The 21,728-nt window shown below is 67.7% G+C and overlaps 3 protein-coding genes and 2 long non-coding RNA genes across 9 annotated transcripts; 4 read left to right on the top strand and 1 right to left on the bottom strand.

The window, feature by feature from the left end:
• The first annotated feature begins 1,157 nt into the window (after positions 1-1,157).
• NR1I3 (nuclear receptor subfamily 1 group I member 3) lies at positions 1,158-10,244 on the top strand. Of its 4 annotated transcripts, none has more exons than XM_083879067.1 (9): positions 1,158-1,357; positions 2,579-2,714; positions 4,480-4,610; positions 5,360-5,607; positions 6,586-6,620; positions 7,126-7,271; positions 9,618-9,734; positions 9,813-9,918; positions 10,035-10,244. In XM_083879067.1, exons 1-9 carry the CDS (start codon positions 1,246-1,248, stop codon positions 10,162-10,164), a joined length of 1,161 nt encoding a protein of 386 aa, XP_083735193.1. In that variant the 5' UTR covers positions 1,158-1,245; the 3' UTR covers positions 10,165-10,244. The 4 variants fall into 4 exon arrangements, with proteins under 4 accessions (XP_083735193.1, XP_083735192.1, XP_083735191.1 ...); XM_083879066.1 differs by having other exon boundaries at positions 6,583-6,620; XM_083879065.1 differs by having other exon boundaries at positions 6,424-6,620.
• On the top strand, positions 8,024-8,782 carry LOC310919725. Its single transcript, XR_014591848.1, has 3 exons — positions 8,024-8,348; positions 8,403-8,474; positions 8,634-8,782. It is a non-coding gene; the product is annotated as an uncharacterized lncRNA (long non-coding RNA).
• A 317-nt stretch (positions 10,245-10,561) lies between the features above and the next one.
• TOMM40L (translocase of outer mitochondrial membrane 40 like) lies at positions 10,562-15,139 on the bottom strand (the record flags this gene model as incomplete). The annotated part of the gene is made up of 9 exons (XM_083879070.1): positions 10,562-10,808; positions 10,918-11,020; positions 11,097-11,173; positions 11,543-11,665; positions 12,969-13,074; positions 13,158-13,259; positions 13,910-14,002; positions 14,121-14,188; positions 15,052-15,139. The coding sequence occupies 9 exons, from the start codon at positions 15,137-15,139 to the stop codon at positions 10,669-10,671; spliced, it is 900 nt and encodes a 299-aa protein (XP_083735196.1). The 3' UTR covers positions 10,562-10,668.
• Positions 15,140-17,057: 1,918 nt separating this feature from the next.
• APOA2 (apolipoprotein A2) lies at positions 17,058-19,859 on the top strand. 2 transcript variants are annotated; one of them, XM_083879187.1, is made up of 3 exons: positions 17,058-17,093; positions 18,375-18,585; positions 19,698-19,859. In XM_083879187.1, exons 2-3 carry the CDS (start codon positions 18,377-18,379, stop codon positions 19,822-19,824), a joined length of 336 nt encoding a protein of 111 aa, XP_083735313.1. In that variant the 5' UTR covers positions 17,058-17,093; positions 18,375-18,376; the 3' UTR covers positions 19,825-19,859. The 2 variants fall into 2 exon arrangements, with proteins under 2 accessions (XP_083735313.1, XP_083735312.1); XM_083879186.1 differs by lacking the exon at positions 17,058-17,093 and adding an exon at positions 18,192-18,207.
• Positions 19,860-20,016: 157 nt separating this feature from the next.
• Positions 20,017-20,447, top strand: LOC310919691. Its single transcript, XR_014591840.1, has 2 exons — positions 20,017-20,052; positions 20,312-20,447. It is a non-coding gene; the product is annotated as an uncharacterized lncRNA (long non-coding RNA).
• The last annotated feature ends 1,281 nt before the right edge of the window (positions 20,448-21,728 follow it).

Genomic DNA, 21,728 nt, shown 5'->3' with positions numbered 1-21,728 from the left:
GTCTGTCTGTCCCCTCCTGTCCCCTCCTGTCCCTCTGTCCCCCACAGCTGCCATCCCTGTCCCCTCCTGTCCCCCACAGCCACCACACCTGTCCCCTCCTGTCCCTCTGCCCCCCACAGCTGCCATCCCTGTCCCCTCCTGTCCCCTCCTGTCCCCGTGTCCCCCTGTCCCCCACAGCTGCCATCCCTGTCCCCTCCTGTCCCCGCCAGCCCCGTCCGCGTCCCGTCTCCCCCCTGGTGTCCCCTGTCTCCTCCTGTCCCCTCCTGTCCCCGTGTCCCCCTGTCCCCATGTCCCCACAGCCCCCTGCCTGTCCCTTCCTGTCCCCTGCTTGTCCCCGTCTCCCCTGTCCCCCCCCAGGTGTCCCTCTGTCCCCCCCAGGTGTCTCCTGTCCCCGTGTCCCTCTGTCCCCCCCAGGTGTCTCCTGTCCCCCCTCCAGGTGTCCCCTGTCCCCCCAGGTGTCCCCTGTCCCCCACAGGTGTCCCCTGTTTCCCCCCCCCCCCCAGGTGTCCCCTGTCCCCCACAGGTGTCCCCTGTTTCCCCCCCCCCCCCAGGTGTCCCCTGTCCCCTTCTGTCCCCCCCAGGTGTCCCCTGTCCCCCCCAGGCGTCCCCTGTCCCCTTCTGTCCCCTCCAGGTGTCCCGTGTCCCCCTCAGGTGTCCCGTGTCCCCCTCAGGTGTCCCCTGTCCCCTCCTGTCCCCCCCAGGTGTCCCCCGTCTCCTCCTGTCCCCCCCAGGTGTCCCCTGTCCCCCCCAGGTGTCCCCTGTCCCCTCCTGTCCCCCCCAGGTGTCCCCTGTCCCCTCCAGCTGTCCCCTGTCCCCTCCTGTCCCCCCCAGGTGTCCCTCTGTCCCCCCCCCAGGTGTCCCCTGTCCCCCCCGCCCCGCGCTGTCCCCGCCTGTCGCGGCCTCGCTCAAGTTCAAGGTTCAAACTCCACGGGGCCCTTCCTGCCACCGCCGGGGACACCTGGGGACCGGAGAGGACACCCGGGGACCGGAGGGGACACTCGGGGACCGGAGAGGACACCTGGGGACCGGAGGGGACACCCGGGGACCGGAGAGGACACTCGGGGACCGGAGGGGACACCTGGGGACCGGAGAGGACACTCGGGGACCGGAGAGGACACCTGGGGACCGGAGGGGACACTCGGGGACCGGAGGGGACACCTGGGGACCGGAGGGGACACTCGGGGACCGGAGGGGACACCCGGGGACCGGAGGGGACACCCGGGGACCGGCGGGGACACGCCAGGAATGGAGGGGACACTCGGACACCGGCGGGGACACGCAGAGACCGGAGGGGACGCTCGGGGACCCGGAGGGGACAATCCCCCGTCACCGACAGCACCGGGGGACACCGGCACAGGTACCGCCACCCGCGGGGAACAAAGGGGACACGAGGGGACACGAGGGGACACGAGGGGACTGGAGGGGTCACTCAGGTACTGGAGGGGACCGGAGAGGACACGCAGAGACCAGCGGGGACAGGAGGGGACACACGGGGAACACATGGGACATGCAGGGACCGGAGGGGACACTCGGGGAACACAGGGGACACACAGGGACCGGAGGGGACACACGGGGAACACAGGGGACACACAGGGATCAGAGGGGACACACAGGGACCGGAGGGGACACATGGGGAACACAGGGGACATGCAGGGAACAGCAGAGACACTTGTGGACCTGGTGGGACACACGAGGACAGGAGGGGACACTTGGGGACTGGAGGGGACACACTGGGACAGGAGGGGACACTCGGAGACACTCGGGGACTGGAGGGGACACTCAGAGACCAGAGGAGACTGACAGGGACACGGGGGGACAGGAGGGGACACGCGGGGACCAGCAGGGACATTCAGGGACCAGAGGGACACTCAGGGAACGAGGGGACACACTGGGACAGAAGGGGACATGCAGGGACCGGAGGGGACACACAGGGACCAGCGGGGACACTCGGGGTATGCAGGGGACATGCAGGGACAGGAGGGGACACTTGGGGACTGGAGGGAGCACATGGGGACTGGAGGGGACACTCAGAGACCAGAGGAGACTGACAGGGACACGCGGGGACCGGAGGGGACATGCGGGGACCAGAGGGGACACTCAGGGACAGGAAGGGACACACAGAGACCAGATAAAACACTTGGGGACTGGACAGGACACGCGGGGACCGGAGGGGACACATGAGGACCAATGGGGACATTCGGGGAGCAGAGGGGACACATTGGGACAGGAGGGGACACTCGGGGACACTCGGGGACACTCAGAGACCAGAGGGGACCCACAGGGACACACGGGGACACTCGGGGGCACTCAGGGACTGGAGGGGACAGGAGGGAACAGGAGGGGACACACAGAGACCAGCGGGGACACTCGGGGACACTCGGGGAGCAGAGGGGACACTCGGGGACACTCAGGGACCAGAGGGGACACACAGGGACACAGGGGTGACAGTCCCGCGGGCGGAGGGACCCCGCGGTGGCGTGTGGCTTCACCAGGTGACACCAGGGGACACCGCGGCCTCGAGGGGACAGGAGGAGGGGGTGGCGGCCGTGTCACCCCCCCTGTCCCCGTGTCCCCACAGGCGGGTCCCGGCCGAGCCCCCCGAGCCCTGGGGACACGGAGCCCGACGGGGACAAAGTGTGCGCCGTGTGCGGGGACAGGGCCAGCGGGTACCACTTCCACGTCATGAGCTGCGAGGGCTGCAAGGGCTTCTTCAGGTGCGGGGACACCGCGGGGACATGGCGGGGACACGGCGGGGACACTGCGGGGACACTGCGGGGACATTGCGGGGACACGGCAGGGACACGGTGGGGACACTGTGGGACACTGTGGGGACAGCTGGGGACACTGCGGGGACACTGCGGGGACACTGCGGGGACACGGCAGGGACACGGTGGGGACACTGCGGGGACACTGCGGGGACACGGCAGGGACACGGTGGGGACACTGCGGGGACACTGTGGGGACACTGCGGGGACACGGCGGGGACACGGCGGGGACACTGCGGGGACACTGTGGGGACACGGCGGGGACACGGCGGGGACAGCTGGGGACAGCCGGGGACAGCCGGGGACACAGCAGGGACACTGCGGGGACAGGGCGGGATGGGATGGGACAAGGGGACAGGGTGGGATGGGACAGGATGGAACAGGGACTGGATGGGACAAGGGACAAGGGGACAAGGGGACAAGGCAGGATGGGACAGAGAGGATGGGAAAGGACAGGATGGGACAAGGGGACAGGGTGGGATGGGAAGGGATGGGACAAGGGACAGGGTGGGGTGAGGCTGGGGACAAAGTGAGAGGGGTGGGACTGGATTGGACACGGGGACAAGGCAGGATGGGAAAGGACAAGATGGGATGGGACAAGGGGACAGGGTGGGATGGGATGGGACAAAGGATGGGAAAAGACAGGATGGGATGGGACAAGGGGACAAGGGGACAAGGCAGGATGGGACAAAGGATGGGAAAGGACAGGATGGGACAAAGGGACAGGGTAAGATGGGAAGGGATGGGACAGGGTGTGATGGAACAAGGGACAAGGTGAGGTGAGGCCGGGGACAAAATGGGAGTGGTGGGACTGGATGGGACAAGAGGACAAGGGGACAATGAGACAGGATGGGAAAGGACAAAATGAGATGTGACAAGGGGACAGGGTGGGATGGGATGGGATGGGATGGGATGAGAGGACAGGGTGGGATGAGACAAAGGGACAGGAGTGGACAGGGGCTGGATGGGACCAGAGACAAGGTGGGGTGAGGTCGGGGACAAAGTGGGAGGGGTGGGACTGGATGGAACAAAAGGACAAGGTGGGATGAGACAAGGGGACAGGTTGGGATGGAACAAAGGGACAGAGCAGGGTGGGATGTGACAGGGACAAAATGGGATGGGACAAGGGACAGAGCAGGGTGGGATGGGACACGGACAGGATGGGATGGGACAAGGGACAGGGTGAGGGGACAAGGTGGGATGTGTGACAGGACGGGACAGGACAGTACTGGCTGGGATGGGACAAGGGGACAGGATGGGCAAAGGTGACGCAGGCTGGTTCCGTGGACGGGGACAGGGTGTGACAAGATGGGACATACCCCGGCCCTGGGGACACGCGGTGACAGTGCCCTGGGGACACACAGTGACAGTGTCCTGACCCTGGGGACTCACGGTGACAATGTCCTGACCCTGGGGACATGCAGTGACAGTCCTCGGCCCTGGGGACACGCAGTGACAGTGTCCTGGGGACCCACGGTGACATTGCCCGGCCCTGGGGACACGCAATGACAGTGCCCTGACCCTGGGGACAGCCGGTGACAGTGCCCTGGGGACCCGCGGTGACAGTGCCCTGGGGACACCCAGTGACCATGCCCTGGGGACCCGCGGTGACAATGCCCATCCCTGGGGACAGCCGGTGACAGTGCCCTGGGGACCCGCGGTGACAATGGCCCATCCCTGGGGACAGCCGGTGACAGTGTCCGTGTCCCCGCAGGCGCTCGGTCATCAAAGGTGTCCGGTTCACCTGTCCCCTGGCGCGGCGCTGTCCTGTCACCAAGGCCAAGCGCAGACAGTGCCAGGCCTGTCGCCTCCAGAAGTGCCTGGACGTGGGGATGAGGAGGGACAGTGAGTGACACGGGGACACTGGGGGGACACGGGGGGACACGGGGACACTGGGGGACACGGGGGGGACACGGGGACACTGGGGTGACACGGGGACATCGGGGGGGACACGAGGACACCTGGAGGTGACACGGGGACACCTGGAGGGGACACGGGGACACCACGGGGACACTGGGGGGACGGGGGGGACACGGGGGGGACACGGGGACACCAGGGGGACCCGGAGCAGAGGAGAGAGGCAGGACCGGGAGGGGACAAGGGGGACATGGGGATGGGGCGACATGGAGGGACGTGGCACGGGGACAGCGGGGACAGGGACAGGGGACACGGGGGAGCACCTGGGTGGGGTAAAGGGAACCTGGAGGGGACAAGGGACACGGTGGGGACACAGGGGACACCTGGGGATCAGGGGGATACGGGGACACGGGGACAGGGGACACGGGGGAGCACCTGGGTGGGATAAAGGTGACCTGGACGGGACAAGGGACATGGTGGGGACACCTGGGGATCAGGGGGATGTGGCACAGGGACACGGGGGAGCACCTGGGTGGGGTAAAGGCGACGTGGAGGGGACAAGGGACAGAGAGAAGTGGCCTGGACGGGGTGGCAGGGGAGGGGACAGGGCACGGAGGTGGCAGCAGGGGACAGGGGTGGGACAGGGGTGGGGACAGGGGTGGGACAGGGGTGTCCCCGCTGCCTGTGCCGGCGGTGACAGCGGGGACAGCGGGGACAGTGACACCCGGGGCTGGCAGTGATCATGTCGGAGGAGGCGCTGCGGCGGCGGCGGGAGCTGCGGGGACAGCGGGGCCAGCCCGGGGGACAGCCCGGGGGACAGCAGGGACAGCCCGGGGGACAGCCCGGGGGACAGCCCGGGGGCCAGCCCGGGGGACAGCAGGGCCAGCAGGGACTGACGGCCGAGCAGCAGGAGCTCATCGCGCTCCTCATCGCCGCCCACCAGAGAACCTTCGACTCCAGCTTCTCCCAGTTCAGCCACTACTGGGTGAGCTGGGACACCCCTGTCACCATGGGGACACCCCTGTCCCCAACAGGACACCCCTGTCCCCACCGGGACACCCCTGTCCCCAACAGGACACCCTTGTCACCATGGGGACACCCCTGTCCCCACCGGGACACCCCTGTCCCCAACAGGACACCCCTGTCACCATGGGGACACCCCTGTCCCCACTGGGACACCCCTGTCACCAACGGGACACCCCTGTCACCATGCGACACCCCTGTCACCATGGGGACACCCCTGTACCCAACAGGACACCCCTGTCCCCATCGGGACACCCCTGTCACCATCGGGACACTCCTGTCCCCTGTGGGTGACCCCCTGTCCCCAATGGGGACGCCCCTGCTCCCTGTGGGTGGCCCAGCTGTCCCTGTGGGTGTCCTGGCTGTCCCCAAAGGTGACCCAGCCAATCTCCCAGGTGTCCTGGGTGTCCTCAAAGGAGACCCAGATGTCCCCACGGGTGTCCCCAGTGTCCCCTGGGGTGACCCAGCCGCTCTCCACAGTGACACGATTGTTCCTGTGGGTGCCGTGACTGTCCCCAAAGATGCTTCGACTGTCCCCACGATGCCCCAAGTGTCCCCAAAAACGTCCTGACTGTCCCCAAAGATGTCCTGACTGTCCCCAAAGATGTCCTGACTGTCCCCACGAGTACCCACACTCTCCCCACCGCCCCCAGGGCTGTCCCCCCCGTCCCCCCGGCTGTCCCCATGTGTCCCCACCGCCCCCCGCTCTGTCCCCCCGTGTCCCCACCGCCCCCGGTCTGTCCCCCCTCGCCCCCCTCTCTGATCCCGCTGTCCCCAGCCCGCCGTGCGCCTGTTGGTGCCCAGCTCCCCGGGCTCCCCGGGCTCTCCGGGCCCCGCTGTCGCGGCCGGGGTGTCGCTGTCGCCGTGCGAGGAGGCGCTGCCGGACGCGCTGTCGCTGCTGCCGCAGTTCGCCGACCTGAGCACCTTCATGATCCAGCAGGTGATCAAATTCGCCAAGGAGATCCCGGTGTTCAGGTGAGGCCCCGGGGGACCCCGGTGTCCCCTCCCCGCTGAGGTGGCTGTCGCCGTGTCCCCCCCACGGTGTCCCCTCCCCGCTGAGGTGGCTGTCGCCGTGTCCCCCCCCCGGTGTCCCCTCCCCGGTGTCCCCTCCCCGCTGAGGTGGCTGTGGCCGTGTCCCCTCCCCGGTGTCCCCTCCCCGCTGAGGTGGCTGTGGCCGTGTCCCCTCCCCGGTGTCCCCTCCCCGCTGAGGTGACTGTGGCCGTGTCCCCCCCCGGTGTCCCCTCCCCGCTGAGGTGGCTGTGGCCGTGTCCCCCCCCCGGTGTCCCCTCCCCGCTGAGGTGGCTGTCCCCGTGTCCCCCCCCCCGGTGTCCCCTCCCCGCTGAGGTGGCTGTCCCCGTGTCCCCCCCCCGGTGTCCCCTCCCCGCTGAGGTGGCTGTGGCCGTGTCCCCTCCCCGCTGAGGTGGCTGTCCCCGGTGTCCCCTCCCCGCTGAGGTGGCTGTCCCCGTGTCCCCCCGGGCAGGGCTTTGCCGCTGGAGGCGCAGATCTCGCTGCTCAAGGGGGCCACACTGGGGATCTGCCAGATCCGCTTCAACACCGTCTTCAACCCCGACACCAAGGCCTGGGAGTGCGGCCAGCGCTGCTACACCATCCGCGACGGGGCCCTGGGTACCGCCCAAGGGGACCTCCGGGGACCTTTGGGGACGTTTGGGGACCTTTGGGGACGTTTGGGGACATTTGGAGACGTTTGGGGACGTTTGGGGACATTGGGGGACGTTTGGGGACCTCTGGGGACGTTTGGGGATGTTTGGAGACGTTTGGGGACGTTTGGGGACATTGGGGGACGTTTGGGGACCTCTGGGGACATTTGGGTGCATTTGGGGACATTTGGCGACGTTTGGGGATGTCTGGGGACCTCTGGGGACATTTGGAGACGTTTGGGGACGTTTGGGGACCTTTAGGGACCTTTGGGAACGTTTGGGGACGTTTGGGGATGTTTTGGGATGTTTGGGGACGTTTGGGGACGTTTGGTGACGTTTGGGGATGTTTGGGGACGTTTGGGGACATTTGGGGACGTTTGGGGACGTTTGAGGACCTCTGGGGACGTTTGGGGACATTTGGGGACCTTTGGGGATGTTTGGGGACCTCTGGGGACCTCTGGGGACATTTGGGGACAAGGCTGTGGGGCGGGAGGGCGCTGGGCAGGTGGGATCTGTGGGGACAGTGCAAGGGCAGGAGGGTGACAGGACAGAGAGTTGTCACAGGGGAGGGGACAGAGGGGATGGACACCAAGGGATGGCGGCTGGACACGAGCCAGGTGTGACCAGGCGTGACCAGGTGTGTCCCCAGGTGTCCCAGATGTGCTCAAGTGTCCCCAGGTGTCCCCAGGTGTGTTCAGGTGTGCCCAGGTGTCCCCAGGTGTCCCCAGGTGTGCCCAGGTGTCCCCAGATGTGCCCAGATGTGCTCAGGTGTACCCAGGTGTGACCAGGTGTGTTCAGGTGTGCCCAGGTGTCCCCAGGTTTGTTCAGGTGTGCCCAGATGTGCTCAGGTGTGACCAGGTGTCCGAAGGTGTGTCCCCAGGTGTGTCCCCAGGTGTCCCTGGGTATGCCCAGGTGTGACCAGATGTGCTCAGGTGTCCCCAGATGTGACCAGGTGTCCCCAGATGTGAACAGGTGTGCCCAGGTATGCCCCAGGTGTGCCCAGGTGTCTCCAGGTGTGACCAGGTGTGTCCAGGTGTGACCAGATGTGCCCAGGTGTCCCCAGGTGTGCTCAGGTGGGACCAGGTGTGCTCATGCTCAGGTGTCCCCAGGTGTGTCCCCAGGTGTGCCCAGGTGTCCCTAGGTGTGCCCAGGTGTCTCCAGCTGTGACCAGGTGTGTTCAGGTGTCCCCAGGTGTGTCCCCAGGTGTGTCCCAGGTGTGACCAGGTGTGCCCCAGGTGTCCCCAGGTGTGTCCCCAGGTGTGCCCAGGTGTGTCCCCAGGTGTGACCAGGTGTCCCCAGGTGTGTCCCAGGTGTGACCAGGTGTGCCCAGGTGTCCCCAGGTGTGACCAGATGTGCCCAGGTGTCCCCAGGTGTGCCCAGGGTGGCACTGGGCCGGGTTGGGGACAGCGTGGCCACAGCAGCAGGGCAGGGACTGTCCCCTGGCCGGGCCACACCTCGAGGGCAGTGTCCAGTTGTGGTCATCGGGTGAGGGAGGGGCCGGAGCGTGTCCAGGGAAGGGTCATGGGTGTTCATCCCCCAGAAAAGGGGGATCCGGGGGGATTGGGGGTCTGAGCCCAGGGAACGGGGACAGGACGAGGGGACAGAGCCTCCGGCTGTGCCAGGGCGGGAAATCTGGGAAAATCTTTCCTCCAAAAAGGAAAAGGCCTGGGAAGGGGCCAGCCCTGGGGGAACCCCCGGAGAATCCCCGACCCTAAACGTGGATTTTGGGGGGATAACCCCGGTATTTTGGGGGGATAACCCCGGTATTTCAGAGGGATAACCCCGGTATTTGGGGGGGATAACCCCGGTATTTGGGGGGATAACCCCGGTATTTTGGGGGGATAACCCCGGTGTTTTGGGGGGATAACCCCGGTATTTTGAGGGGGATAACCCCGGTATTTTGGGGGGATAACCCCGGTATTTCAGAGGGATAACCCCGGTATTTGGGGGGGATAACCCCGGTATTTGGGGGGATAACCCCGGTATTTGGGGGGATAACCCCGGTATTTTGGGGGGATAACCCCGGCGGTTTGGGGGGATAACCCCGGTATTTGGGGGCGGATAACCCCGGTGGTTTGGGGAGGATAATTGTGGTATTTCGGGGGGGTAACCCCGGTACTTTGGGGGGGATAACCCCGGTATTTCAGAGGGATAACCCCGGTATTTCAGAGGGATAACCCCGGTATTTTGGGGGGATAACCCCGGTGGTTTGGGGGGATAACCCCGGTATTTGGGGGCGGATAACCCCGGTGGTTTGGGGAGGATAATTGTGGTATTTCGGGGGGGTAACCCCGGTACTTTGGGGGTCTCCCAGCCGGCTTCCAGCAGATCTACCTGGAGCCCCTGCTCAAGTTCCACGAGAGCCTGCGGCGGCTGCGGCTGCACGAGGCCGAGTACGCGCTGCTGCAGGCCATGCTGCTCTTCTCGCCAGGTCAGCCCTGCCCCGAGGGGACAACGGGGACAGTCCCCTGTCCCCCAGACCCCCCTGAGCCCCCTGTGCCCTCCCCAGACCACGCGGGCATCGCCCAGCGCGAAGTCATCGACCAGTTCCAGGAGAAGGTGGCGCTGACCCTGCAGAGCTACATCGAGCACCAGCACCCCCGCAGCGAGGGCAGGTGGGGGACAGGGACAGGGACAGGGACACGGGGGGGCTGGCTGTCCCCAGGGCTGTCCCCAGGGCTGTCCCCGGGCTGTCCCCGGGCTGTCCCAGCTCACATCCTCACCCCTGCAGGTTCCTGTACGCCAAGCTGCTGCTGCTGCTGACCGAGCTGCAGACGCTGAAGGCGGAGAACACGCGGCAGATCCTGCACATCCAGGACCTGTCGGCCATGACCCCGCTGCTCTCCGAGATCATCAGCTGAGCCCCCCCTCGTGTCCCCAAATGTCCCCTCCCCGCCCGCCCCGCGGCTCCAGCGGGCACAGAGTAAAGCTCCTTTATTTATCCGGGTGTGGCGCCGCAGGGAAACTGAGGCACGGCCGCTGGGGACAACGACAGGGACACCCCAGGGGTGGCACTGGGGACAACGGGGACCTCCAGCCCCGATGGACCCCGCGGTGGCGGCCACACCCTGGGGGTGACACTGGGGACAACGGTGACACCCGGTCCCCTCCCCCGCGGCCACCACTCGCTGTCCCCAGCCCGGTGTCCCCACTGTCCCCGCTGTCCCTGTGGCACCTGCATGGCCCGATGGCTCCCTGAGCAGGACGGTGCTGGCAGTCCCTGCTGTCCCCGTTGTCCCTGCTGTCCTTGCTGTCCCCGTTGTCCTCACCATCCTCGCTGTCCCTGCTGTCCCCTGTGTCCTCGCTGTCCCTGCTGTCCCCTGTGTCCTCGCTGTCCCCTGTGTCCTCGCTGTCCCCGCTGTCCCTCAGCCCACGGTGACGCTGAAGCCGCAGTGGAACCGGTTCCTCCAGTGGTTGAGGAAAGCCCCCAGGGCCAGCGTCACGGGCAGGGGGGGCAACTTCTTCTCCAGGACCCCCCCCACGCTCCAATTGCTGTCCAGGAGCCCTGGGAGGGGACATGGGGACAGCTGAGCGCCACCGGGAGGGGACAGCGGGTGACAGAAGCCACCGGGAGGTTACAACGGGTGACAGAAGCCACCAGGAGCCCGGCCCACCTCTGAAGACCACGTTGGCCCGGGGCAGGTTGAGCTGGTAGCCGAAGGCAAAGGTGGTCTCCTGCAGGCGCGTGTTGGCCTCCAGCTCCACGCCCACCTGCACCTGCGGGAGGGGACACACGGTCACAGGGGGCTGTGGGGACACCGGGGAGGGGACACGGGGACAGGGACACACCCACCTGCTCGTTGGCCCGGTGGTAGTAGCTGGCGTGGGCCCCCCCGTAGCCCAGGTTGAGCGTGGACACCCAGTTTGGGGCTGAAACAGAGAGGCAGTGGTGTCCCCTGGGGGTCCCCTGGTGTCCCTGGGGTGTCCCCAGGGGTCCTCAGGGGTCCCCAGGAGTCTCTAGGTGTCCCCAGGTGTCCCCAGGGTGTCCCCAGAGGTCCCCCGGGGTCCCCAGGGTGTCCCTGGGGTGTCCCCAGGGGTCCTCAGGGGTCCCCAGAGTGTCCCCAGGGGTCCCCAGGAGTCTCTAAGTGTCCCCAGGTGTCCCCAGGGTGTCCCCAGAGGTCCCCCGGGGTCCCCAGGGTGTCCCCGGGGTGTCCCCAGGGGTCCCCAGGTGTCCCCAGGTATCTCCAGGGTGTCCCCAGGTGTCCCCGGGTGTCCCCAGGTGTCCCCAGGTGTCCGTACCTGTGTATTTCCCGGCCAGGGTGAGGATGGCCCCCTCCTCCCCGGGCCGCCGGTGGTACACCAGCTCCCCGCCCAGCACCAGGCGGGCCGTGACACTCTGCAGGAAATGGGCCACCACGATCACTGCGGGGACAGCACGGCCTCAGTGTCACTGCAGGGTCCCCAAGGGGCCATTGGGGCCACCAGTGTCACTGCAGTGTCCCCACGGGGCCACGACTGTCACCGCAGTGTCCCCACGGGGACACCACGATCACTGCGGGGACAGCACGGCCTCAGCAGGGCCATCACGGCCACTGGGGCCACGACTGTCACTGCAGTGTCCCCATGGGGCCCCCACGATCACTGCGGGGACAGCACGGCCTCAGTGTCACTGCAGTGTCCCCAGGGGGCCACCGGGGCCACCAGGTCACTGCAATGTCCCCATGGGGCCACCAGGGTCAGCTGTCCTTACTGTCCACTACTGAGGGGACAGTGCGGCCTCAGCAGTGTCCCCGTGGGGCCATGAGGGCCACCAAAGTCACTGCGGGGACAGCACGGCCTCAGTGGCATGTCCCCACAGGGCCAGCACCATCACTGAGGGGACAGCGTCACCTCAGGGGCCACCACCATCACTCTGGAGACAGCAGTGTCCCTGAGGATCACCATGGCCAGTGCCATCCCTGTGGGGCCACCCATGTCCCCGAGGGCCACCACCATCCCAGCAGTGTCCCCGAGGGCCACCCCCATCCCCGAGAGGCCACCTGTGTCCCCAAGGGCCACCCCCATCCCCGAGGTGCCACCTGTGTCCCTGAGGGCCACCACCATCCCTGAGGGGCCACCCATGTTCCCAGGGGCCACCACCATCCCTGAGAGGACAGCCGTGTCCCCAAGGGCCACCACCATCCCAGCAGCATCCCCACAGGCCACCACCATCCCTGAGGTGCCACTCATGTCCCTGAGGGCCACCACCATCCCTGCAATGTCCCCAAGGGCCACCACCATCCTTGACAGGATGGCAGTGTCCCCGAGGATCACTACCATCCCTGAGGGGCCAGCAGTGTCCCCAAGGGTCACCACCATCCCAGCAGTGTCCCCAAGGGCCACCCCATCCCTGCAGGGCCAGCTGTGTCCCCAGGGGTCACCACCATCCCTGAGAGGACAGCTGTGTCCCCAAGGGCCACTGCCATCCCAGCTGTGTCCCCAAGGGCAACCCCCCTCCGCAAGGGCCACCACCCTCCTCGAAGGGCCACCACCATCCTTGAGGGGACAGCCATGTCCCCAAGGGTCACCATCATCCCTGCAGAGCCAGCAGTGTCCCCGAGGGCCACCCCCCTCCCTGAGGGGCCAGCAGTGTCCCTGAGGGCCACCTCTGTCCCTGCAGAGCCAGCGGTGTCCCCAAGGGCCACCACCACCCCACCCATGTCCCCAGGCCCCGTGTCTCTCTCACCGGAGCCGCCCAGCAGGTCGGGGTTGCCCAGGGTGAGGGTGGCCGTGCAGTCGTCCCCGCGGTACTCGCCGTCAAACTGCCACGTCACAAACTTGGCCTGGTGTGTCTGCCCGGGGGACAGGGACAGTGCTGGGGACACAAGGGACACGCAGGGGACATGCCCAGGTGTCCTGACCCCCCGGGGCTCACCTGGAAGACGGCCTTGGCGCGGAGGCGCTCGCCCAGCAGGTGCAGGGCCTGGGCGTTGAGGCTGCCAGCGCTGTCCATGTCCCCAAGCAGTGTGGGGAACACCTGGGGACAGCCCGCCGTGGGGACAGGGACACGGGGACAGGGACACGGGGACGGCCACCACAGAGTGTCCCCAGCCCCGGGTGGCCGCAGCACCCCAGTGAACCTGGCCCGTGGGGTTGTGGCCACAGGGAGGTCACCAGGGAGCCTGAGGGCAGTGGTGACACCGAGGACACCAATGACCCCAAGGCCACCACTGACCCCAAAGCCACTGACCATCCTGGGGTCACCAATGAGCCCGAGGTCAATGGTGACACCGAGGACACCGATGACCCCAAGGCCACCACTGACCCCAAAGCCACTGACCATCCTGGGGTCACCAATGAGCCCGAGGTCAACAGTGACACCGAGGACACCGATGACCCCCAAGGCCACCAATGACCCCAAGGCCACCAATGATCCAGGAGTCACCAATGACCCCAAGGCCACCAACAACCTCAGGGCCACCTGGGACCACCCATAACCCCAAGACCACCCTGAGGCCACCAACGATCCCACAGGGCCACCCTGAGGCCACCCACCACCCTGAGGTCACCCGAGGTCACCGATGACCACAACCCTGGGCTCGTTGGGTGACCACGACATCCCAGGAGAGGTGACAACCTGTGCCCCTGCCCCAGGCCACCCCCCGGTGTCACAGCCCGCGGTGTCACCTCGGTGGGCCCCAGCTGGCGGTCCCCCACGAAGGTGGCGTTGAAGCGATAACCGGAGGGGCCCAGGGTGCTCATGTGCACCGTGTGTGTCACCTGTGGGGACACCGGGGTCACCGGGGGTCACAGGGGGTCACAGGGGTCACAGGGGTCAGTGTGGGGTGGGGGACACGGCCACCCCCACCCCGAGGTCCCCAGGTGTCCCCTGGCCCACCTGGAAGTGGCTGCTCAGGGTCTTGGTGACGATCAGCTTCACCCCCTCCATCTGCGGTGGGAACACCTCTGGGGGGACAGGGCTGTCACCCGCCTGGAGACACGGCTGTCACCTCCCAGGGTGACCCAGAGACCCCCAGGGACAGGGCCGTCACCCGCCTGGGGACAGGGCTGTCACCCGCCTGGGACAGAGCTGTCACCCCCCAGGGACAGGGCTGTCACCCGCCTGGGGACACAGCTGTCACCTCCCAGGGTGACCCAGAGACCCCCAGGGACAGGACAGTCACCCGCCTGGGGACAGGGCTGTCACCTCCCAGGGACAGGGCTGTCACCCCCCTGACAGGGCTGTCACCTCCCCAGAGACAGGGCTGTCACCCGCCTGGGGACATGGCTGTCACCCCCAGGGACATGGCTGTCAGCCACCCCAGAGACAGGGCTGTCACCTCCCAGACAGGGCTGTCACCCTCCAGACACGGCTGTCAGCCCCCAGGGACAGGGCTGTCACCCGCCTGGGACAGAGCTGTCACCCCCCAGACAGGGCTGTCACCCCCCAGACACGGCTGTCACCCCCCAGACACGGCTGTCACCCCCCAGGGACAGGGCTGTCACCCGCCTGGGACACCCAGAGACCCCCAGACCCAGCTGTCACCCCCAGACAGGTTGTCACCCACCTGGGGACACAGCTGTCACCTCCCATGGGACACCCAGAGCTCCCCAGGGACGTGGCTGTCACCCCCCCAAGTGACACCCACAACCCCTTTTTGGGGACAGCAGTGACATCCCTGGGCCAGTCCCTCAGGGGACACGGCTGTCACCCCTGCTGTCCCCATGGCCCTGCTGTCCCCTCAGCCCCTCTGTCCCCGCTGTCCCCTCAGTCCCCTCATCCCCTCTATCCACTCAGTCCCCCCCGTCCCGGCGCGGCTCTGCGGCACCTTTGCAGAGGCGGTGCAGCTCGTCGAAGCTGCCGGGGTTCCCGCGGGGCTGTGCCCGGCGCGGGGCGCGGCCCCCGGCGTTCCCCATGCCCGCTACGGGCCCGCGCCCGCCGCCATCGCGGGCGGCGCCGCCCGGACCGCCTTCAGGGGGGGCGCCGCCGCCATCTTGGCCGCGGGCACCGCGCGCCGCCCATTGGCTGAGAGGGGAGGGCGGGGCCGCGCCGGAATGCGACCCCTCCGGGCCCGCCGGGCACGGGCGGAGACGTTCCGGGGCGGGCGCGTTCCGTGCCACCCTCCTGTCCCCGGGCGTGTCCCCAAACCCTGGCGGGTCCCCAAAACCCCCGTGTGTCCCCCGTGTGCCCCCAAACCCCGGCGTGTCCCCAAATCTCGGTGTGTCCCCAAACCTTCGTGTGTGTCCCCAAATCCCGGTGTGTCCCCCGAGTGTCCCCAAATCCTGGCGTGTCCCCAAATCTCGGCGTGTCCCCAAATCCCGGCGTATCCCCAAACCTTCGTGTGTCCCCCAACCCCCCCGTGTGTCCCCGCGCTGTCCCCAAATCCCGGCGTGTCCCCAAACCCCGGTGTGTCCCCAAACCTTCGTGTGTCCCCAAATCCCGGCGTGTGTCCCCAAACCTTGGTGTGTCCCCAAATACAGCCCTGTCCTCAAACCTTCGTGTGACTCCAAACCGCCATGTGTCCCCCCCGTGTCCCCAAACCCCCCCCCCCCCCGCCCCCCGTGTCCCCAAATCTCGGCGTGTCCCTAAACCTTCGTGTGTGTCCCCAAACCCCGGTGTGTCCCCAAACCCCCCGTGTGTCCCCAAACCCTCCGTGTGTCCCCAAACCTTCGTGTGTGTCCCTAAATCCCTGTCTGTCCCCAAACCCCCGAGTGTCCCCAAACCCCGGTGTGTCCCCAAACCTTTGTGTGTGTCCCCAAACCCCCCGTGTGTCCCCAAACCCGCGATGTCCCCAAACCCGCCGAGTGTCCCCAAACCCGCCGAGTGTCCCCAAAGCCCCCAAAGCCCTCGTGTGTCCCCAACCTCTGGTGTCTCCAAACCCCCCCGGTGTCCCCAACCCCCCCCCCCCCCGTGTGTCCCCAACCCCCCCCCTCCCCCCCAGTGTGTCCCCCGTGTGTCCCCGCATCCCGGCGGGTCCCCAAATCCTGGCGTGTGTCCCCCATCCCCCGGTGTGTCCCCAAACCCCGGCGTGTCCCCCGAGTGTCCCCAAGCCCTCGTGTGTCCCCAAACCCGCGCTGTCCCCCGGTGTGTCCCCAAACCCCCCGAGTGTCCCCAAATCCCCCGTGTGTCCCCAAACTCCAGTGTGTCCCCAAACTTTCGTGTGTCCCCAACCTCCCCGTGTGTCTCACACTCCCCGTGTGTCCCCAAATCCCGGCGTGTCCCTAAACCTTGGTGTGTCCCCTGTGTGTCCCCAAACCCCGGCGTGTCCCCCCCGTGTCCTGTGCCCTCCATGTCCCCCCGTGTCCCTTCCCCACATCCCTGTCCCCTCCCTGTGTCCCCTGCCCTGTCCCCTCCCTGTCCCCCCTGTCCCCATCTCCTCAGCCCACTGTCCCCGCCCCGCGCCACCTCTGTGGCCACCCCCTCCTTGTCCCTGTCCCCGTGTCCCCATCGCTGTCCCCTCCCCGCGCTGTCCGGGGGGACTCCGACCTTTTGTCGCCAGCGCCACCAGCGCCCTTTGCCCCCGTGTCCCCGGCGGTGGCCCCGGCCCGGGGTGTCCCCGCTGTCCCCCCCCCATCCCGCCGGGGGGCCGAGGGTCGGTGACACGGCGGTGACAACCTTCGGCCCCGGGGCCCCCCGAGCCCTGCGGGACACGGGACAGTCCGGGGAGGGGACAGGGGCAGGGGACAGGGGACACGGGGAGGGGACAGGGGACATGGGACAGGGGACACAGGCAGGGGAGGGGAGGGGACAGGGCCCCCCTCCCGCCCCTCGGCCCCGCGGTGTTTGCCCGGGGGAGGGGAGGGGGCGGGAGGGGGATAAAAACGGGGCCGGGGGAGGGGAGACCCCAAAACTGCCCTGGTACCTGCACAGGTCAGCGGGGACGGGGATTGGGGTGTGGGACAGGGATTGGGGTGTGGGGCTGGGATTGGGATTGGGGTGTGGGATTTGGGGTGTGGGGCAGGAATTGGGGTGTGGGGCTGGGATTGGGATTGGGGTGTGGGATTGGGGTGTGGGGTGTGGGATTTGGGGTGTGGGATTGGGGCATGGGGCAGGGATTGGGGTGTGGGGCTGGATTGGGGTGTGGGGCAGGGATTGAGGTGTGGAGCCGGGATTGGGGTGTGGGACAGGGAGAGGGTTTGGGGTGTGGGGCTGGGATTGGGATTGGGGTGTGGGGCTGGGATGTGGGGCAGGGATTGGGGTGTGGGGTGTGGAATTTGGGGTGTGGGATTGGGGTGCGGGATTGAGGCATCGGGCAGGGATTGGGATTGAGGTGTGGGGCAGGGATTGGGGTGTGGGATTGGGGCATGGGGTCAGGGTTGGGATGTGGGGCTGGAGTGTGGGGCAGGAATTGCGGTGTGGGGTTGGGATTGGGGCATGAGACAGGGATTGGGGTGTGGGATTGAGGTCTGGGGCAGGGATTGGCATGTGGGGCAGAGATTGGGGTGTGGGATTGGGGTGCTGGATTGGGGTGTGGGCACAGATTGTGGTGTGGGGCAGGGATTGGGGTGTGGGATTGGGGTGTGGGGTGTGGGATTTAGGGTGTGGGATTGGGATGTGGGGCTGAGATTGGGATGTGGGGCACAGATTGGGATTGGGGTGTGGGCACAGATTGCGGTGTGGGGCAGAGAATGTACTGGGATGAGGCTGGAATTTTCTATGGGGCCGGACATTCCGATGGGACCGGACATTTCCATGGGGCGGGCAGTTTCCATGGGGCTGGAATCTCCTGTGGGGCGGGCACTATCCATGGGTCAGGCAGCCCCTGTGGGGCAGGCAGTCTCTATGGGTGGGTCAGGCAGTCTCTATGGGTGGGTCGGGCAGTCTCTATGGGTGGGTCGGGCAGTCTCTATGGGTGGGTCAGGCAGCCCCTGTGGGTGGGTCAGGCAGTCTCTATGGGTGGGTCGGGCAGTCTCTATGGGTGGGTCGGGCAGTCTCTATGGGTGGGTCAGGCAGCCCCTGTGGGTGGGTCAGGCAGTCTCTATGGGTGGGTCAGGCAGTCTCCATGGGTGGGTCGGGCAGCTCCTGTGGGTGGGTCAGGCAGTCCCTGTGGGGCAGGCAGTTTCCATGGGTGGGTCAGGCAGCCCCTGTGGGTCCTTGGGCCGGGCAGCGCCCCCCGCCCGCCCCGGGGGTCTCAGTGCGGTGTCCCCCCAGCCATGAGGGTGGCTCTGGCGGTGGCCGTGCTGCTGGCGCTGGTGGCCACGGCCCGGGGCGGGGCGCGGGCCCGCCGGGAGAGCCCCGGGGAGGGCGCGGAGCCCGCGGCCAGCGAGGATTTCCTGACCCGGCACTTCCAAAGCTTCTCCGACCTCTTCACCCGCGAGCTGCCCCAGCGCCTGCGGGCCGAGGAGCTGCGCGCACAGGCCGAGTACGGGGCGGGACCCCCGCCGGGACCCCTGCAGAGGACCCCCCACCGGGACCCCTCCCCGGGATCCTCCCCCGAGACCCCTCCTACCGGGACCCCCACCGGGACCCCTCCCCTGGATCCTTCCCCTGCATCCTTCCCCGAGATCCCTGCCCAGGATCCCTCCCTGGGACCCCTGCCCGGGACCACTCCCTGGGAGCTCTCCCTGAGATCTCCCCTTGAGACCCCCGCCCAGGACCCCCCCCCGGGACCCCTCCCCGAATCCCTCCCCAGATCACCTCCCCAGGACCCCTCCCCGAGATCCCTCTCAAGACCCCTGCCCGCAATCCCTCCCAGGGACCCCCACCCGGGACCACTCCCTGAGACCCCCGACCACGACCCCCGCCAGGAACCCCCCGCCCGAGACTCCTCCCCGGACCCCTCCCCGCGACCCCCGCCCAGGACCCCTCCCCGCGACCCCTCCCCAGGACCCCTCCTCATGAGCCCCGCCCAGGACCCCTCCCCGAGACCCCTTCCCGAAATCCCTCCTCAGACCCCTCCCCAGGATCCCTCCCCGAGATCCCTCTCGGGACCCCCGCCCGCGACTCCCACCCGGGACACCTCCCTGGGATTCCCTCCCCGAGACCCCTCCCCGAGACCCCTCCCCGGGATTCCCTCCCCGAGACCCCTCCCCGCGACCCCTCCCCGGGACCCCCACCCACAATCCCTCCCTAGGACCCCTCCCCGGGACCCCCACCCACAATCCCTCCCTAGGACCCCTCCCCGGGACCCCTCTCTGAAATCCCTCCCCAGACCCCCTCCCGAGGATCCCTCCCCGGGATTCCTCTCGGGACCCCCGCCCGCAATCCCTCCCAGGGATCCCTCCCCGGACCTCTCCCCACGATCCCTCCCCGAGACCCCTCCTCATGAGCCCTGCCTAGAACCCCTCCTCGGGACCCCTCCCCGAAATCCCTCCCCAGACCAGCTCCCCAGGATCCCTCCCCGAGATCCCTCTCGGGACCCCCGCCCTAGACCCGCCCCGTCCCCGTCCCCGTCCCCGTCCCCGTTCCCCCTCCCGTTCCCCCCTCCCCGTCCCCGTCCCCGTCCCCGGTCCCGCTGACGGCCGCGCCCCGCAGGCAGTACCTGGACCGGGCGAACAAGCAGCTGGAGCCGCTGGCCCGGGAGCTGCGCTCCAACGTGATGGGGCTCTTCTCCTCCCTGCTGAACCTGGGCAAGAGCGACGGCCAGGGGGACAGCCCCTGAGAGCCCCGGGACGGCCAGGGGGACAGCCCCTGAGAGCCCCCAGGGTGGGCGTGGGCACGGCCCCGAGACCCCCTGAGAGCCCGACATGGAGCCCAATAAAGACCCTGAGACCCCAATACAGCCCTAAAACCCAAATACAGCCCTGAGACCCTAATACAGCCCCTGAGACCCCCGGCCCGGGCAGGGGACAGCCCCTGAGACCCCCTGAGAGCCCGACATGGACCCAACGTGTACCTGGATGGAGCCCAATAAAGCCCCTGAGACCCCTATACAGCCCTGAGACCCCCTGAGACCCCCAGGATGGACCCAAACACTGCCCCTGGGACCCTCTAAGAGCCTGACATGGACCCCAACACACACCTGAGACCCCCAGGATGGACCCAAATACAGCCCCTGGGACTTCTGAGACCCCACCCCAGACCCCAATACAGCCCTGAGACCCCCGGGATGGGTCTGGACACAGCCCTGAGACCCCCCGAGACCCCAGTACAGCCCTGAGACCCCCAGGATGGGCGTGGGCACGGCCCCGAGACCCCCTGAGAGCCCGACATGGATCCAACATATACCTGGATGGAGCCCAATAAAGCCCCTGAGAGCCCTGAGAGCCTCAGGATGGACCCAAATACAGCCCTGAGACCCCCTGAGATCCCCAGGATGGACCCAACACAGCCCTGAGGCCTCCTGAGACCCCACCCCTGATCCAAATACAGCCCCTGAGACCCCCAGGATGGACCCAAATACAGCCCTGAGCCCCCCACCGTATCATTGGGTTGGGGAGGGTCCCTGGTGCAATAGGTGGGCCCCTGGTGCTATGGGGGGGGGGGGGGGGGGTCCCTGGTGCAATCGGGGGGTCTCTGGGGCTCTAGGGGGTGTCAGTGGGGCTGAGGGGGTCCCGGGGCTGTGGATGCCATTTGGGCTGGAGGGACTGGGGATGAGAGGGGTCCCCTGATGCTGGGGAGCGTCCTTGGGGCCGTGGTGGGGGGGTCCCTGGGGTTTTGGGCAGGGTCCCTGATGCTGGGGTGTGTCCCTGGGGCTATCGGGGGGTCCCTGGGGTGTGCAGTGTCCCTGGGCCTGTGGTGGGGGGTCCCTGGTGCTGTAGGGGGGTCCCTGGGGTGTGCAGTGTCCCTGGGGCTGTGGTGGGGGGTCCCTGGTGCTGTAGGGGGGTCCCTGGGGTGTGCAGTGTCCCTGGGCCTGTGGTGGGGGGTCCCTGGTGCTGTAGGGGGGTCCCTGGGGTGTGCAGTGTCCCTGGTCCTGTGGTGGGGGGGTCCCTGGGGCTGTGGCGGGGGGGTCCCTGGTGCTGCAGGGGGTATCCCTGAGGTTTTGAGCGGGGTCCCTGATGCCAGGATGTGTCCCTGGGGCTGTTGGGGGGTCCCTGGAGCTGTGGGGGGAGTCGTGGGGTGGGCAGTGTCCCTGGGGCTGTGTGAAGGGGGATCTCTGGGGCTGTAGTATGGGGGTTCCTGTTGCTGTGGGAGGGTTCCTGGGGCTTTGGGCAGGGTCCCTGATGCCACAAAGTGTCCCTGGGGCTGTCGGGGGGGGTCACTGGGGCTGTGGTGGAGGGTTTTGGGGGTGAGGAGTGTCCCTGGGCCTGTCGGGGGTCCCTGTCACTGTATGAGGGGGGTCCCTGAGGCTGTCAGGGGGTCCCTGGGCCTGTCAAGGGGTCCTTGAGGCTCTCGGGGGTGTCGCTGGGGGTGTTCGTGTGTCCCTAAGGCTATCAGGGTGTCCCTAGACGTGTCGGGGTGTCCCTGTCACTGTGTGAGGAGGGTCCCCGTGGCTCTTTGGGGGTCCCTGTCCCTGTCTGAGGGGGGTCCCTGGGGCTGTCGGGGTGTCCCTGTGGCTATCGGGTGTCCCTGTCGCTGTCTGAGGGGGGTCCCTGTGTTGGGGGGGTCCCTGTCCCTGTCTGAGGG

Source organism: Zosterops lateralis, assembly GCF_965231275.1.
Source record: "Zosterops lateralis genome assembly, chromosome: 27".
Lineage (NCBI taxonomy): Eukaryota > Metazoa > Chordata > Aves > Passeriformes > Zosteropidae > Zosterops > Zosterops lateralis.
The sequence above is the reverse complement of the archived record's forward strand: the minus strand, read 5'-3'. Positions and strand labels throughout refer to the sequence as shown.

Coding starts and splice junctions, on each gene's coding strand:
- APOA2 (XM_083879186.1), top strand. Junction 18,586..19,697: donor GAGCTGCGCGCACAGGCCGA/GTACGGGGCGGG, acceptor CGCGCCCCGCAG/GCAGTACCTGGACCGGGCGA.
- NR1I3 (XM_083879065.1), top strand. CDS start 1,246: ATGGAGGGGACACTCGGACACCGGCGGGGACACGCAGAGACCGGAGGG. Junction 2,715..4,479: donor GGCTGCAAGGGCTTCTTCAG/GTGCGGGGACAC, acceptor GTGTCCCCGCAG/GCGCTCGGTCATCAAAGGTG. Junction 5,608..6,423: donor CCCAGTTCAGCCACTACTGG/GTGAGCTGGGAC, acceptor CGCTGTCCCCAG/CCCGCCGTGCGCCTGTTGGT.